At 49.7% G+C, this 15715-nt stretch overlaps 6 protein-coding genes across 6 annotated transcripts; 3 read left to right on the top strand and 3 right to left on the bottom strand.

The window, feature by feature from the left end:
- Window positions 1-316: 316 nt before the first annotated feature.
- Window positions 317-3064, top strand: F4817DRAFT_121812 (P-loop containing nucleoside triphosphate hydrolase protein). Its single transcript, XM_049297645.1, has 3 exons — window positions 317-2392; window positions 2458-2534; window positions 2593-3064. Exons 1-3 carry the CDS (start codon window positions 488-490, stop codon window positions 2768-2770), a joined length of 2160 nt encoding a protein of 719 aa, XP_049158448.1. The 5' UTR covers window positions 317-487; the 3' UTR covers window positions 2771-3064.
- Window positions 3065-6166: 3102 nt separating this feature from the next.
- On the top strand, window positions 6167-8128 carry F4817DRAFT_359093 (DUF1688-domain-containing protein; the record flags this gene model as incomplete). The annotated part of the gene is made up of 5 exons (XM_049306104.1): window positions 6167-6583; window positions 6664-6939; window positions 7024-7240; window positions 7320-7969; window positions 8045-8128. The coding sequence occupies 5 exons, from the start codon at window positions 6167-6169 to the stop codon at window positions 8126-8128; spliced, it is 1644 nt and encodes a 547-aa protein (XP_049158447.1).
- A 558-nt stretch (window positions 8129-8686) lies between these two features.
- F4817DRAFT_121803 (60Kd inner membrane protein-domain-containing protein) lies at window positions 8687-10634 on the bottom strand. Its single transcript, XM_049297644.1, has 3 exons — window positions 10460-10634; window positions 9462-10385; window positions 8687-9407 (listed from the first exon to the last, which is right to left on the bottom strand). The coding sequence occupies exons 1-3, from the start codon at window positions 10532-10534 to the stop codon at window positions 8916-8918; spliced, it is 1491 nt and encodes a 496-aa protein (XP_049158446.1). The 5' UTR covers window positions 10535-10634; the 3' UTR covers window positions 8687-8915.
- Window positions 10635-10755: 121 nt separating this feature from the next.
- Window positions 10756-12003, bottom strand: F4817DRAFT_339140 (mitochondrial import protein). Its single transcript, XM_049303511.1, has 2 exons — window positions 11413-12003; window positions 10756-11345 (listed from the first exon to the last, which is right to left on the bottom strand). Exons 1-2 carry the CDS (start codon window positions 11680-11682, stop codon window positions 11238-11240), a joined length of 378 nt encoding a protein of 125 aa, XP_049158445.1. The 5' UTR covers window positions 11683-12003; the 3' UTR covers window positions 10756-11237.
- Window positions 12004-12065: 62 nt separating this feature from the next.
- Window positions 12066-13989, top strand: F4817DRAFT_339139 (SEP-domain-containing protein). Its single transcript, XM_049303510.1, has 3 exons — window positions 12066-12439; window positions 12524-12936; window positions 12993-13989. The coding sequence occupies exons 1-3, from the start codon at window positions 12368-12370 to the stop codon at window positions 13771-13773; spliced, it is 1266 nt and encodes a 421-aa protein (XP_049158444.1). The 5' UTR covers window positions 12066-12367; the 3' UTR covers window positions 13774-13989.
- On the bottom strand, window positions 13959-15429 carry F4817DRAFT_339136 (uncharacterized protein). Its single transcript, XM_049303509.1, has 3 exons — window positions 14778-15429; window positions 14419-14709; window positions 13959-14350 (listed from the first exon to the last, which is right to left on the bottom strand). The coding sequence occupies exons 1-3, from the start codon at window positions 14883-14885 to the stop codon at window positions 14099-14101; spliced, it is 651 nt and encodes a 216-aa protein (XP_049158443.1). The 5' UTR covers window positions 14886-15429; the 3' UTR covers window positions 13959-14098.
- Window positions 15430-15715: the final 286 nt, after the last annotated feature.

The raw sequence follows: 15715 nt of genomic DNA, 5'->3' as shown, positions 1-15715 counted from the left end.
CATAGATTTAATCAATAACGATACTACGAGACTCATCTGGATGCCATTACCTTTAGTAATGCTGCATCACGAGTCCTTGTATCCGTAAACAAAGACGCACAATGGGTACTACATGTAGCCTTGAAATTGGGTCAAGTTTCGTAGGTACATGTAAACACCATGAAAACATCGGATACCTTTGCAGGAGCTATCAAAGTGCCCGTTGGACTTTTCCTCTTTGCCCCAGGCCCTAATAGAACGGTTTTTGTATCCACTTAGTTGTAGTTACCTTATTCAAAGCTCGTTTATCTTGTCTTGTGCACGGACGAGATCGTTGTCCCCTCAACAAGGGTAGATCTAATCTAACCATCTTTCTCTTGCATCTAAGATATGCGTGCTTGAGATCGGTCGTTTATCTGTGGATGCAATCTTTAAGCTCGCGCCTCTCAGGATAAAACCTTGAGGCCAACTTATTCCACCTTCTCCCCCACTTCTTATTCCAGGCTCGATGACACGGAAACAAACACGAAAACACTCCAAGATGGCCACCGCCCTTGCCCAAGACATCTCCCAGAAGACTTCCGGTTTGGTACAATCTAGCAACCACCGAGATCTGCTCGACATTGTCGACTCTCTTAGGTCCCATGGCGTCAGTCACTACGTAGACCTACCTCAGATCATCGTATGTGGTAGTCAATCATCCGGGAAAAGCTCCACGCTTGAGTCGCTTTCCGGAATCGCCTTCCCGACCGCGGAAGGCTTGTGCACCCGCTTCGCTACGGAATTGATTCTCCGCCGCGGCGATAAACCGGAGATCAAGGTACACATCCAGCCCAGCGCTAGCAGAAGCAAGAAGGAGAGAGCTCGCTTGTTAGCATTCACCGGAGAGACTAAGAACCAAAATGACTTCCCGAAGATTGTCGAAGCCGCCAAAGATGCCATGGGCCTAATTGGGGAGGGATCCAAGATCTTCAGCACGGATATCCTGCGGATAGAGAGCACGTCCCCGACCGCGCCCAACTTGACGCTGGTTGACTTGCCAGGCCTGTTTGGCGCTTCTGACAAGAATCAGTCAGACGATGACGCTGCTTTAGTCCAAGACCTTGTAGTGTCATATATGCGACAGCGCCGTAGCATCATACTCGCCGTCGTCGCGGCCGATAACCCGTTTGCTAACCAGCCGGTGACCAAATTTGCTCGGGAGATCGACCCGTCTGGCTTGAGGACGCTAGGTCTCATCACGAAGCCTGACAAGATTGACAGCGACTCCGATAGCGAGCGGTATTACGTGGAGCTGGCGCAGAATCTGAACGTGAAGCTACATCTCGGCTGGCATATTCTACGCAACAGGAGCCATGTCACGGCCAACGACACGATTGAAGAGAGAGACAAGAGAGAGGCGGAATTCTTTGCCGGCTCTGTTTGGAACACCCTCGACAAGTCAAACCTTGGCGTAGGATCTCTAAGGTCTCGGTTGCGCGACATCCTGTGGAAGCAGATCCAGACCGAGCTTCCGGGCGTCAAGACCGAGGTACAGGCCGGAATCAAGGACTGCAAGAGTAAGCTAGCAATGCTTGGAAAGGCCCGCAGTACCATGAGAGAGAAGCATACCTATCTCCAGCGGATCAGCAGCGTCCTATCCAAGTTGGTCCAGGCAGCCATCGACGGGGTATATGCCGATCAATTTTTCGAGTCTTTCCCCGGTCAGCAGGACGCTTTCGAAAGACGTTTACGGGCGCATGTGCAGAAGATTCTGAGTGGCTATGCTGAGAAGATGCGCGTCGACGGTCACGCCCTAGAAATCGTCGAAGACGATCTGGAGCCGACCAGAAGATCGTCGAGGAGATATGTGATGAGACTGGATTACCTCGAAGTGGTAAAGGTGCTTATGGTAGAATGCCGAGGGCGCGAGCTTCCGGGCACGTTCAATCCCCTTGTCGTTGGTGACCTATTCAGCAGGCAGTGCAAGCCTTGGGAGTTAATCACGCAAAATCTTGTCGAGCAAATTCACGAGGCAGCAGCTAGCACGTTCAACAGGATCATCACGGAGATCTGCGACAATAATACCAAGACCCGTCTCATGAAGCATCATATCCAGCCGGCGCTGCACCGCCTCCGGGGTGATCTAAAGGACAAGGTTGATGAACTACTAGAGCCTCACCTATCCGTTCATCCCATCACCTACAACGACTACCTGACGGAAACGGTGCAGGATATCCAGACCCAGCGTCATGACCGGAAGTTTGATGACCTATCGAACGAAGCCTGCAAGTATACAACGAAAACTGCACCGGTCCAAGCCACCAGCGTAATCCTGCGCAACCTTCTCTCCCACCTGCAACAGGGAACGCGGCCCAATGTTAAGGAATACTCCGCCTCGCTCGCGGCTGATGTTGCTGCGGCGTATTACCAGGTATGCCTATCATACTTTATCCTACGAGCCGTCAACATTTCAGGCCTGGTGCTAATAGTCTATAGGTTGCGTTGAAAAAGTTCATTGACGATGTTAGCGTCAATGCTATCGAGACTTGCCTAATTCAATGCCTACCAAACGTGTAAGTATACCACCAAACTACCTAGACACCAATAGTGTACTAACTATCAATCCTTCAGGTTCTCTCCGGACGTTGTGTGGGATCTCTCCGACGAAGACGTCGAGAAGCTGGGATCTGAGGATGACGGAACCGTCAAGGAGCGCGCCGAGCTTACGAAGAAGCTAGATGTTCTCGAGACTGGTCTGAGGGACTTGGATGCGTTCACGGCGCGATCTAGTACCCACGCGGTAATATAAGAATAGTTCTAGAGTTGAGGGAATCCTGCTGAAGAGACGAGACTGATATCTCTAGTAGGCTTTGGTGTGTTTATCTATTTAGGTAGTCCGTAGCCATTTAGTCATTGCAGTACCAGTAGGAAGTTGATTCGTGCCTGTTTCTGTCTCTCATGAACTTCCTGTTCATCAGAGAGCTAGGACAGCCAACGCTATAAGTGGGACTGCCTATCAAATATACCATCCTACATGCTCTTCGTGTTCTAGGCAAAGATATGAATATTGCGCCCCTATTACTTCTTAAACTCTCAGCCTTCTAGTGACTAGATCAAGTCTTTAAAGCCCTAATTCGATATTATGGGACCGGAATTTGGATACGGTTCTATGGCGCACTGTAGCTAGGTGGATGTAGGCAGAGGCTTCGGAATTCTTAGTGCATTGTAATCACCGTCAAGTCTTGCACTACTTGATGAAACGCTATTATCGAGGCGCACGTCTTCCCTAGATCTAGAATTTGACGGATGCTAACGCGAGTCTGCTGTCTATCTTCTCCCTGCCGCCCGTTTATAGATAGAGCAAGTACTGGACGCAATTGTAGAGTTTAGGTCTTATATGAAAATTGCTACGTTCATGATTTCTACTCGGTATGGACGGGCAGTCGCTTTATATGGATCTAACCGACGATTTATAGATCTAAAGGCCGGTCTCTGGTCCGTTCCTGCAGAAGTATGCGAGACATGGGTATTTTATGTACTTGAGAGCATGGAAAAACATGGATAGAGCGTCTGTTCCTTGCACGGACACCCCTAGTACCGGGCCAGCGTGGCCGCTACCTCGAAGCCGTCGTCCTTGGGGAGGCGTTCGCGTTGAGCTACGCCGGAGACTAAGTCTTTAGTCTAAGCTGTCTTGGTGGAAGAACCGACCGCCTGGATCTGCCATGTATATAATTGCCCGAGGAGGATGGACCCAAGGTCTGCTTTACCATCCTTCCCCGCAAGTTATAATGTCTGGTTTCGACTTTCGATCCTATTGGGACCGGCGGATGCTTGATCCGGTCGCGCCATGGCTGTCATGCTAACGATGGTCTATTCTACTTGCTAGGGGCCAACCGAAGTAGTCATACGATTGAGGCTCGACAGTAAAATTTTAATCTCAGGAGAAGAGACTCCGAAGTATTGCTATAATCTGTAAGCGATAACTTGAAGCTATTGTAAGGACTCGCTTCTAGACCGAGGAGTATCTTACCCCAATGACGTTGCCGAATATGTCTCCGTTAATGCGTGCCGAAGCTTTAATTAAGCAAAGATGAGGCGCAGGGAGGATATTTTGATTGGACGATCAAAATGGCGCCATAACAATTGCGTCCATGGCGCGGGTAGAAAAAGTGTTTGTGCGTAAGAGAGAACAGACAGGGGGGAACAGACACCGAGCCAGCATCTTTTACAGGGAGTAATGAGTTGATGATGAGCTAAGTTGACGACTATTCGTAAACCAACAAAAGTAATCGATGGTGATAATAAACAATAGTCACAATTAGTAGATATCTCATACTTCGTACACAGATCAGATTCCGACGATAAGCTCGAATCCATGTTACGGCAGTGTCGCATATCTGCATGTCATCCCGTTCCTCTGCTAGAATACCACCCAGAGTTGAGCCAAGTCAGGTATAAAAGGAACGCTATTGAACAATATCGAGGGGTCGCACTCTCATATGATTATCTCATACGATTATACGGGAACCGTAATTGTTCGGGCCGGGAAAGAGATGAAGATAATTATTAACTATCGACAACCGAACATGTGAAATTACGTCGGATAGAAATATTATCATCTTGCTGCTACGTATACGCATAATATTCTCGTTTCATCTTGGTCGAAATACCCAGGTCCTTAACGCGGGCAAAGAGAAGATTTACTTGGCCAAACCCCTAACGGAGCTATCGACCTTGCTGTACATTTCTGTACATACCTACCTTGCAGTATGTACGTGCGCGGCGTCCGAAGGACGGGAAACAAATCAGAAGATTAGCTAGACCGGGTCCCCCTTGATACATAGGTAGTTTATATGGTTTGGCCCCTGACATCCCTGGTCTTCCCCGTCCCCAGTTCGGCGGTTCCTGCTGATCCTGATGAATCCCTGATTAATCCCGGTGAGAAGCTCCACTGCTGGATCGATCTCCTGAGGATATGAAAGTTTAAACACTGTGATATAGGTAGGCTTCAATCTTAAGAGCAGTCTTAAAGCATACGTTCCTGGAATCTTCTTTGAGGTATTTTACTACGTATTTAGTAGACCTGTAGACGATAATACGACGTCTGTTCACCGGGAGTTTCTTATATCGAAGCCGTCGATGAAAAAGAAAGTAGACGATCGGGCCGCTATCACATTCCTTCGTTCTAGATCCCTAGCTACGGCTTTTGCTTATTGCCTATCCTAGCTATCGGTCTGCATACTATATCATACTACAACACTATACTACATCTTGTCAAGTATCTTGTCAAGCTATGTATCACTATACGAACCATACTTAGATGCGACGTACATGCGTATATGTCCCTAGGTAGCAATGCATCATGCACCCAAGGTTATTCTACTTTTTGCTTGTGTCGAATTCCTTAACTCTTCTTCCTTCGAGTTGATGTTTGAAGACAAACAACCGGATAACGAACAAGCATCAGCAGCGTAGCAGCATCGCTCATCTTATTCTCTTATTCAGGCAGATTCCCCCCTCCCCCCTCCCCCCTGAACTTTTTATAATTTATTTAATTTTTTCTTCTCTTCCATCTCTCCTCCACAACCGCCTTTTTTCTCCACCCTCTTTGGCTGGAAGCTGTCCGATTGCCCTGTCGAAATAAGGTACCATTAGAAACTACAAGGAATAGTGAGCTTATGTACCTATAGCTATCTTAGCTGGCTTGGCTAGGGTACCTATGTAAGGTAGACCTGCCCAAAATCGAATAAATGGCCCCTCCCCCTTTATAATACCTTAGCCCTTAGCCCTTGGCCCTTAGCCAACATTGAACCTTTAGCCCACCTTAGCCAGTACCTTAGCTTTCATAGTTACGGGTACCTACCCCTCCTGTCTTTCCCAGTCCTCCCCCCCGTTCGTGCTGCTGATCCGGTCGATCTGATTGCTTAATCTGGTTGACTTGCCCGGCTATCCTTACACCCAAACTTGCTAACTAGCCAACCACATACTTCCAAAACCCAAGACAGAAGGAAAAAAAATTAATAAAAAAAATTAAGAACGTACAAGAAGGAAAAAAAGGGCGTTCGTCACGCGTGAAAAGACCAAGACGAGTGGAGGGATACAGCAGAGAGATAAGAAACGAAACAAAACAAAAAAAGCAATTGGGCATACATACATACCTCATACATACGTAACGTGTACATACATTACACGACCTGTAACCAGTATGGGTCTCTTCTCGAGAAAACCTAAGACGCCCAAGCCAGTTAATGCATCCGCTTCCAACGGGGCAAACGACACGGCCAGCTTGAACTCGCAAAACTCCAACATCAAAGGTTCATCAGCCAGCAATTCCAGAGTACAGTCGCAATCTTACAGCAATCATCGCGCATCGGCCGGCAGCGTACCTCCGACTCCTATGACCCCGATGACTCCCATGACGCCGCATCTCATGCCCAGAATCAACCTACCTAAGCCTCCGGATCCAGTCCTCGATGCCGCCGGTTACCTGAGAAGTCTGGGCTCCGTCCGCGAGCGGTCCAAGATCGTGACCGACAAGGCCTTGCGCAACAATCTTAACCATTTCGACGTGGATATGGCCAAGTTTCCCGACGTCGCTACCTTTGTGTGCGGCATCATCAAGGTCAGACTGACTCTACGTCTAGTTCGCTGACGTGCAGCTACTATTACTTATGTGACGAATCCGCTGACTAGGAAGAACAGCGAGATTACGACGCCCCGTTTTCGTCGATCCCGCCCCATGGTCGGTACCAGCACTTCTGCGCCGGCGGGCGGGATCGGGTCGCCAACCTGCTAGCGACTTTTCCCGACGATGTCGATAGTACCGAGAAGTGTCGCCGCCTAATCGATTTGTTCCTCGTCAGCGTGCTGCTCGACGCCGGCGCCGGTACCGTATGGAGCTTTAAGAGCGCTGAGAACGGCCGCATCTACAGGAGATCTGAGGGCCTAGCCATTGCGAGCTTGGAGATGTTTAAGGCTGTACGTATGCGCTCGTGCGCCATGAATCTGCGCCGGTGGATGTTAGTTTAAATGGTGATTTCGCTAACATCGTATCTCGAATAGGGGCTATTCTCTGGAAATCCGAACAACAAGTTCCAGGTGGATAAAGAAGGTCTTCAAACGTTGACCGTCGAGCAGTTAGCCAAGGGCATGCAATCACGTCCGGGCAACGAGATTGCTGGTTTAGAGGGTAGAGCGCAGCTCCTGATACGACTTAGCGATGCGCTATCAGAGAAGACGGATTTCTTCGGTGCTGACGGACGGCCAGGTAATATGGTCGGTATGTATCCTTCGCGTTTTGTCTTTTGGCTTTTTTTTTTTCTCTCGCTGGTATTAGCTGACTGGTTATGAATGCGCAGACTACCTCCTGGCGCACCCGACAACACAGGCTTCTTCGTCCCCCATCGTAGTCCTTCCGGTACTTTGGAACGTGCTCATGTCCGGGCTCGCTCCTATCTGGCCTCCTTCGCGGACGGCTATCGACGGCGTCTCTCTTGGTGACGCTTGGCCGTGCTCCGCGATGCCGCAGCACACACCTCCGCCCACCTCCCCGGGGTTTTCTCCGTTCCCTAATTCTCAGTCAAGCTCGGGCGCCGCCCCCTGGGAATCCATACTGCCTTTCCACAAGTTGACGCAGTGGCTCACGTACTCTCTAATGCAGCCCATGCAGAACCTCCTTAGGATCCAGTTCGCCGGCACGGAGCTCCTAACGGGGCTGCCCGAGTACAGAAACGGAGGCTTGTTCATCGACCTCGGCGTATTGACTCTTAAGAACGACGACCTCGAACGTGGCCTGCAGAACTATAGCGACTACTGCCGGCGGACAGGCTCTAAGGGCATCGAGGTAGCGCCTATGTTCGAGCCGAGCGACGATGTGATTGTCGAGTGGCGAGGCGTTACGGTGGGCTTCCTCGATATGCTCTTAGTCGAAGTCAACAAGACCCTCAGGAAGGATCTTAACGGTGGCGAGTTGACGCTAGCACAGCTGCTCGAGGCGGGAAGCTGGAAGGTAAGCTATGGTCCATCTGGCTTTCATGATGCCTATATCGTATAAGTATTGAACAAGAGCTAATGCAATACGTAGGGTGGTCGTGAGATCGCAGAGGTCAGCCGACCCAACACGAAAGAGCCGCCCATCCTCATCGATTCGGATGGAACTGTATTTTAACCATATATTTTAATGACGTGTCTTGTTTGCTCTTCTATTCTTTTCGATCGTCTTGTCTTAGAGTTCATCGCGACACAAAGCGAAAGTCGCTAGTTTTGGTAGATTGAGGATCATACCCCCTTTGTTAGCATTCGAAGCAAGAGAGCGCCCATTCCGAGAGTCAGTGGAAAACATACTGCCTACTTATCCTAGGCTATTCGGGCCGTCCTGAGTAACGCAAGTAGGCGGCTAAGGGAAGAAACATATTATATTCGTTCTACGGATACGAACGGTACGGCGACAGCAACACAACTTTGTTGGTGCGATTATTGGTAATTCTCCACGCGTTTTTTTGGGTTTTTTTTTTGTCGCGGCACGATCACAAAAAGTTGGTCAACTTTTTTCGATTAGGATAGGATAGTATTGCTGGAGAAACCTAATTAATCACCTGTACAGAATATAAGGCCACTCCTGAGATCTAGAAATAATCATTATTGGGACTCACGTGAAGTTTTATAAGAAACGTCCGTCGTGTTTGCTAATAGGATACTGACATATAGCTGGTAAGCACGCGATTCGACTCTCCTTGAAGTCTCGACTTGAACTATTTGGAGTTTGGTATTGAACATGGATGTACCTATATATACAATGCAATTACAGTTGCGGGTATTCCTCACCCTACACGTGTACGTAGCCCAATGTCTTTCCAGATAGCGGATGCCGCTTTCTGGTTTAACATCGACGCTTCGTCTATGCTATGATACAATCCCTGCCGCCGCATCGCGTTCGTCAGTTGGTGACCGTGCTCTCATAACCCTCCCTTTTCGGCTTGTTTCCGGCGTAGATCCTCCATCCTTCGGAACGCCTTTTCCTTTTCTTCCGCGGCCCTGCGCTCTTCGTACGCCTGAGCCTTCTTCCATTCTTCCTTCTGCTTGTCGACGCCTAACAGGCCTTTGGCCGATTCGGTGATTCCCTTAGTAGCCCCACCTATATTGTCGCTTTCGGGTCTCTGGCTAGGGGGTGTTGGTGCTTGCCACGTCGGGGTAGCCGTAGCGGCGGTCGAGATTAGTGCTCCACCCCGGTTTGGAAGAGGAGGGAGGCCTGCTAAGCGGCGGATGGTTGGGTTGAGAGTCGCCGACGTCTGTACGATGGACCCGGTGGTGAGCATTAGGAAGAACCACTGGACACCTGCCGGGAGCCAAGCCGTGCTGAGGAATACGACGGGAGGCAGACCGTACATCATTAGCTTGGTGATATTGTCGGTTGTCGGATCCTTGGACATGTTGGCGGCCCTTGTTTGCTAACGATCTATTAGCTGGGAGTCCTAGCGAAGGGGGGTTTGCAATAGGCCTACCTTGAACATAAAAACCGTGATGGCTATAGAAGTTATGGGCAGAATGTAGTAGGGATCGTAAACTGTCAGATCGGTGAACCAGGCCAGGCCTCCAGTCTCAAGGCTGGGTACGGGCAGGGCGGCCATGCCTCGGAGTAGTCGAAACATGCCAAAACTAAATGGGACGGTCAAAAACGTAGCGAACATGGGAAGTAAGCTAGCGCCTGTCTCTTTTTTTAACCTCATCATCTTTTCCGAAGCTCGCATCTGAGCGACGCGGTCGCGAGTTTTCCACGCGGCCTCGTTAAATTCTTCCTTGGCTTTGGCGTAGGTCGGATTCCTTTCGAGTTGTTGCATCAGCGCGCTGTGCTTGCTAGCTCTCAAAGTAGGCCAGAACATGGCAAGACGCCATAAGGTAGCCACCGCGGCGATCGTAGCCCACCAGGGCATACCCGTGTACATGTACAGATGTTCGACGACCCATTCGCAACAGGAAGTCGGACCCCATCCAAAATCCAATCCGAGATTCTTGAGGTATCCTATCTGCTCGGGGATATCGAGGACGGAAGTCAGGTCTGAGTCGCTAAAGGCGCTCTGTGTGTGATCTATCGGAGAGGAAGTCGAAGTTGTACTTGCGAAAGATTCCTCGGGGAGGCGTTCGTAATTATCGACAGGCGCCGGGGGCTCTGATAATAGAGGCTCTGGGGTAGAAGCGGGCTGCGTTTCGATTGGCGACTGCTTCTTAGAAGAGAAGGGCCATAACGAAAGATTTCGCGAAGCTCCGGAGCGCTGAGCGAATACGCCGGATGCGGTAGCTGCGACAATTGTCCGGGAGTCGAATAGTGACGTCGGCGCACACGAAATATTCCGAACTCTACTCAACGGCGTAGACCGAGACTGTACCTGGGAGAAGTATCGTATGGAAACTTGTAAAGGTCGAATCGGCTATAAGGCGACGAAGAATGATATGTTAGTAATTCATAAGATATGAGATATTGACTTATTAAATGTTGCCATACCTGTGTCCGAGTAGACCAGGTATTCCGCAGCGCTGAGGCTGGAATTGATCTTGGAAGTCCTCTGCTCGGCAGCATGACGATAATTGTGAGCGCTGTAGAAGCTGAGGCCGACCACTTACGATATAAATTCCATTGGAATTTTTTTAACCTCTAACTAATGGAACTTCGATACTGGGGCTCGCTGGGGGTTACTTTTCTTATCGATACGGATGTAGTGGGATTCCCGGAGCTTTAGGTACGTACTACCCGGATAGTCCATCCCGCCATATCGACTTTTTCCGCCAACTCCAACTCCGATTTGATTACGTACCCCAGGTATCTCAGCTTCTATTATCGGTATCATCGGCCAACATAATTATATGCTGTGGTTTCTTAGTGTTGATACCTCTACATACCTACGTAGGTAGGTACCTAGCTATGTAGTGTTTATGAAAGGCGCAATCTTTATAAACACATCACATAGCAAAGGTATTCATTTCCTTAATTGTTTAATGTTCATCAGATACCAATTCTGTTGTTGAATATTCAAATAGGCATTAGCACTAGCATAGTCTCGGGACACTGGATTCTAGATTATTATCCTATTTAGAGCTTTGTGCAATTGTATCTTCTTACAAAAAGGGGGTTTATACATGAGTAATATCTTATGATACCTTTCGTTTTCTTCTTTGCCATTCACTCACCCCTTCTAATCTTGCATGAGACAATACATAAGCCCAAGCGGCATATTCCATCGTTTTAGCTCTACACGTGTATAAATAGCAGACCGTCTCGTCCGTCATTCGAGGCTAGTTAGGTCTTGTAGATCGGGTCGCGGTTTAGGTCGGTTGCGGATTTCGATACCTGGACCGATAGGATGTGCTCTCCGCCGGGAGAGAGGGAATACCTATGTAACACAGTTAATCTTTGTCCAAATAGTTACATATAGCTCGTAATCCTATGGCGTTACTTACTCTTGTGCCTCCCCATCCTAACCTAAAAGCGGCCTCATGCGCAAACAGCTCGCCAAATCCTAGCATCATGCCGTTGATGAATGGTAATAGTAGGTTAATAGCTACGCCTCGGAGCATAGACCAGACGGTGGGGGGCTTATAGAGGACCATGGGTGGAGAGGAAGACGAAGGTGGCGAGGGCAGTAGGTCTTCGCCGGCTGAGTATTGCTCGCTGTCGGAGTGCATCGTGACGCCTGACCCCGAGAGGGGGTCCGGTTCTTCGGAGGACATGGCTGAAATGTTAGAGAGAAGATGATGCCGGTATAATAATCCACCTTAACTCCAACGTCTCATGTCGCTGGTTGCCGTATTTGTTAACAAGAGGAGATGCCTTGGCTGCCTAGGAACTTCGAAGTTGAAATGGTTGGAGAGGACTCAACATTGAGACCCGGCATTAACATTTAATGTTATGTTAATATCGGCAGCTAGAAATGTTGTTACAGATTTAGTTACAGATTTAAACCTATCAGAGTAAAGAACTAGCACAGATTCTGCCTAGATAGGCTAGTTACGTCACAGTAGGGATCCACCTGTGTTGGTCTGATTGGAAAACTAACATAGCTGGTAGGTACGAACCAGGCTGCCAGGGCAGCTGTTCGTCATTTTATTGATGGAGGGGCTTTAGCTAATCAGACATTAGAGGCGCACACCCCGCTACTCCCACTCAACTCGATTAGGCTACTGTGGAGAGCTTGACGTCGTTGCTGAAGCTGCCTAAGAATTTAACAGTTAGGGGACGTACCTTCTAGCAGCAAACGTCACGTTAAAGATTTGATTCCTTATTCTTTACTTGATTATTCCTCAAGGCTGCAGAAGCTGAGGCTCTTATCATCTACAACCAATTTTCTGTAGTCGATTTGACCATCCTGAATTTTTCATTCTTCCACTTCCGTTCCCCTCACCCTCTCTGAGCACAATGTCGAGCAGCGTAGACCACGATGCTCTTACGAGCGAGCTCATGGCCATGGCCGGAATTTCCACCGAACAGGTATATGACCCGGTTCTAAGCAGCTAATAGCTAGCTTCATCCTTCATCGTCTCGATTCAGCTAACACATCACCTTTCCCTCTAGGCCACCCAATACCTTTCTGCCAATAATTGGGATCTCGCTGCCGCAGCCCAAGCCTACTTTGCCGACGAGGAAGAAGATGATGCAGGTGCTCCTCTTAATACTTCTGCCTCTGCGGACTATAGCAATTATACTGGCCCGCGCACTCTCGATGGACGTCCCGCCCCGGAGTCCATTCCTACCACGTCCAGCTCCTCCAAGCGAGCACCCAAGAAGAAAGGACTTGCCACATTAAGCTCGCTCGGTGGCGGCCACGGACACGATCATGGTGACGACGACGACGACGATGAAGACGAGGACTCGCATAGAGACACGTACGCTGGAGGCGAGAAGAGCGGGCTTGCTATTCAAGACCCGAGTCAACGCACGGACGGTAGACAACTCGTGAACGATCTTCTCGCGGACGCTGCTGCGGGGTAATTTTGTTCGTTTCTTGATTTGTTTAGCGATAGGCTAACCCTAGACTTTGTAGCAATTCGCGGCGCCCCGAGGCTTCTTCCCATGCTGGCCCTTCCAGCGCGACCTTTTTCCGCGGCGCCGGACAAACTCTCGGTGGCGAAGGCGCTCCTAGCCGCACAATTCCAGACCCTCTCGGGGCTGCCGGTTCCGCTAGTCGTCCGCGTCCTGCGGGCAAGGTTCAAGAGCGAACATTACATCTATGGCGTGACGGTTTCAGCGTCGACGACGGAGAGCTACGCCGCTTTGACGATCCCGAGAACACCGAAGCTTTGCGCATGATACAGCAAGGCCGTGCTCCCATCCACTTGATGAACGTTAGGCTTGACGAGCCTCTCGATGTCAAGCTTCAGCAGCACGACGAGAACTACCGACAACTCCCTAAAGTGTACAAGCCGTTCGGCGGCGAGGGTCGCCGCCTAGGAAGCCCAGTTCCGGGAGAATCTGCCGCCGCCGCCACGGCTGCCGCTGTAACTCTACCCACCTTGTCAACTTCGAGCACGACAGCAGCAGCACGGTCCACGGCGCCGAGTACGGCTGTAGACGACTCTCAGCCCACGATCATGATCCGAATCCAGATGCCTGACGGTACACGACTGCCGGCTCGATTTAACACGTCGCATACGGTCAACGACGTATATGACTTCATCTCCCGATCCTCTCCAGAGTTGCGAGCTGGTGGATGGGTGTTAGCCACGACGTTCCCCAACAAAGACCACACGGACAAGTCATTAGTACTAGGCGATATGGCCGAGTTCAAGAAGGGCGGCACTGCCATGGTGAAGAAGAACAAATGAGCACAAAAGCAACGTTAGGATTAGATGAGCTGGGTGTTCGTTAAACGATAGAGCGATGGTTGCCAAACGAGTTGTCCTGCTACTTTTTAATGGGATACGATGTAGCTACGCATGGATATTAAGAGAATATTGTCTCTTATTGCGATGACTCAAGGGATGATTTTATCGCGAGGCACAAGTCACAGTTTATGAAAATCAATTATCTTTATTTTATTGCCTTCTCTTCGTTGATGTAAATTGTAGGCTCTGGAATGAAGACAAGCCACCAGTCTTCCTAGGCGCCATCAAACACCTTCAACTCAACATCCCACGTATCGTAGACTACCTAACAAGTTCCCAACATGTCACTCAGGGCCGATTTCTCAGCCGAAGTGATAGATAGGTCCCAATAGCTCTTGACGGCGACATAAGCGCTCGCATAAGTGCAGTAGAAGCTCTTTAGAGGCGGCTTCCAAGTGTCGGGGGATTTGTCACCCTTAGACGAGTTAACATTATCCGTTACGGCCCAGAGCTGCGGTCGGTCAACATCGTTGGCGAATTGCTCGCGCTTGGCAGTTGTCCATTTGTTCGCGCCGGACTACATAGAGTTAGTTAAACGGTGAACCAAGCACCACGGCACACCAGGTAAAAATATAAAATACGTACAATCCAGGCATTCTTCAAAGGCACCATGTGATCGATATCCACATCGGATGGGGACGTCCACTTCCCACCATCGTAGGGGCTGGTCCACGTCCCGCTCGTCGGGTAGCAATCGGAGCCGACCTGAACGCTGGCACCGTCCCGCTTGAGAACGTACTCGCGCGTGTTGCATGTTCCCGTGATGGTGTCCCACGTCGGGAACAAGTCCCGCTCGTATGCTCCGTCGTCGACCGCGGCCTTGACGGTCAAGCTTGCGAGCTGCGATTTAGCTGACGAGGCGGACGGGATGCCAGGCTAATTACGTCGGTCAGTTTTGAAAGAGCTGTTACTGCGTTTATAAATATGGTAAGGCGATTACGAACGGGAGTGGGCATGGGCATGGGAACGGGCTCGGCAACCGGAATTGGTGCCGGCGCGGCGAGCACGGCGCTCGCGGATAGGAGACCGCCGAGGGTGAATGAGAACCTCATTATGAAGATATTGAGGTTGGACAGTTTCGTTACGTTCCGAGTCAGGCGGATAGACACAAATATAGTAGGTTACCTGGTATCACCTAACTAGCTATCCGAGGTCTTACATGGACGATGGTTCTTAAAGTCTGTGACCAGTTTATATAGACATCCTGCCGATCTCTCCTGCTTGTATTAATATCCCGTGTTATACATGGCCAACCGCAATCGCCAACTTCCCGAAGCGACTACATTCAAACCAATTAGCGTAGATATCCACGCAGGTCTCAAGGAACCAGACTTTCATAGGAGAATGATAGCACGGAGAGCGGCGAGCAGCAGCGGGGCGTGCTGCCCAGAAAGCATATCAAAGACATGCCAATCATTGCGTTACATAGTGCGAAGCTGAGTCTGACCTGCCGTATTGAACGAGTCGAGGGTGGTACTAAAGTTGTGCTGAGATCTGGACGGGGCGACGATCTTCAGCAGCTAGGGTCTTACATGGGAAAGGGAGAAGCATGTGAGTTTATCTTCACTTTAAGATAAAATGGACTTTACGAACTTAAGACAGACTCAGTAATAAACCCCTCGGTAGGGTAAGCTTTGATGAACAAGACTATCACGTCTTTAAATTCCCATGTACATAATTCAAAATCGATCTACGTCCGCGGGTATTAGCTACCCTTTCATCAAAATCGTGCATGGCATACCACGTAATTGACGCTTTAATTGGTTGGCTTGCTGCGACGACTAACCTTCCTAATTCAGGACGTCTGCCGATCGTCAGGGACCAGACCGCCGCGCCTAAACTACTACCTCTCCCGGAGTCGGCCTCGAGGCCAATAAAATCA

The sequence above is a fragment of the Daldinia loculata genome, assembly GCF_022478755.1.
Source record: "Daldinia loculata strain CBS 113971 unplaced genomic scaffold F4817scaffold_28, whole genome shotgun sequence".
Lineage (NCBI taxonomy): Eukaryota > Fungi > Ascomycota > Sordariomycetes > Xylariales > Hypoxylaceae > Daldinia > Daldinia loculata.
The sequence above is the reverse complement of the archived record's forward strand: the minus strand, read 5'-3'. Positions and strand labels throughout refer to the sequence as shown.

Coding starts and splice junctions, on each gene's coding strand:
- F4817DRAFT_121812 (XM_049297645.1), top strand. CDS start 488: ATGACACGGAAACAAACACGAAAACACTCCAAGATGGCCACCGCCCTT. Junction 2,393..2,457: donor TTGCTGCGGCGTATTACCAG/GTATGCCTATCA, acceptor AATAGTCTATAG/GTTGCGTTGAAAAAGTTCAT. Junction 2,535..2,592: donor ATTCAATGCCTACCAAACGT/GTAAGTATACCA, acceptor TCAATCCTTCAG/GTTCTCTCCGGACGTTGTGT.
- F4817DRAFT_121803 (XM_049297644.1), bottom strand. CDS start 10,534: ATGCTGCCGAGCAGAGGACTTCCAAGATCAATTCCAGCCTCAGCGCTG. Junction 10,386..10,459: donor CCTGGTCTACTCGGACACAG/GTATGGCAACAT, acceptor GTCGCCTTATAG/CCGATTCGACCTTTACAAGT. Junction 9,408..9,461: donor TCACGGTTTTTATGTTCAAG/GTAGGCCTATTG, acceptor ATAGATCGTTAG/CAAACAAGGGCCGCCAACAT.
- F4817DRAFT_339140 (XM_049303511.1), bottom strand. CDS start 11,682: ATGTCCTCCGAAGAACCGGACCCCCTCTCGGGGTCAGGCGTCACGATG. Junction 11,346..11,412: donor TAGGATGGGGAGGCACAAGA/GTAAGTAACGCC, acceptor TGTGTTACATAG/GTATTCCCTCTCTCCCGGCG.
- F4817DRAFT_339139 (XM_049303510.1), top strand. CDS start 12,368: ATGTCGAGCAGCGTAGACCACGATGCTCTTACGAGCGAGCTCATGGCC. Junction 12,440..12,523: donor CCGGAATTTCCACCGAACAG/GTATATGACCCG, acceptor CTTTCCCTCTAG/GCCACCCAATACCTTTCTGC. Junction 12,937..12,992: donor CTCGCGGACGCTGCTGCGGG/GTAATTTTGTTC, acceptor TAGACTTTGTAG/CAATTCGCGGCGCCCCGAGG.
- F4817DRAFT_339136 (XM_049303509.1), bottom strand. CDS start 14,885: ATGAGGTTCTCATTCACCCTCGGCGGTCTCCTATCCGCGAGCGCCGTG. Junction 14,710..14,777: donor CCATGCCCATGCCCACTCCC/GTTCGTAATCGC, acceptor CGACGTAATTAG/CCTGGCATCCCGTCCGCCTC. Junction 14,351..14,418: donor CTTTGAAGAATGCCTGGATT/GTACGTATTTTA, acceptor AACTCTATGTAG/TCCGGCGCGAACAAATGGAC.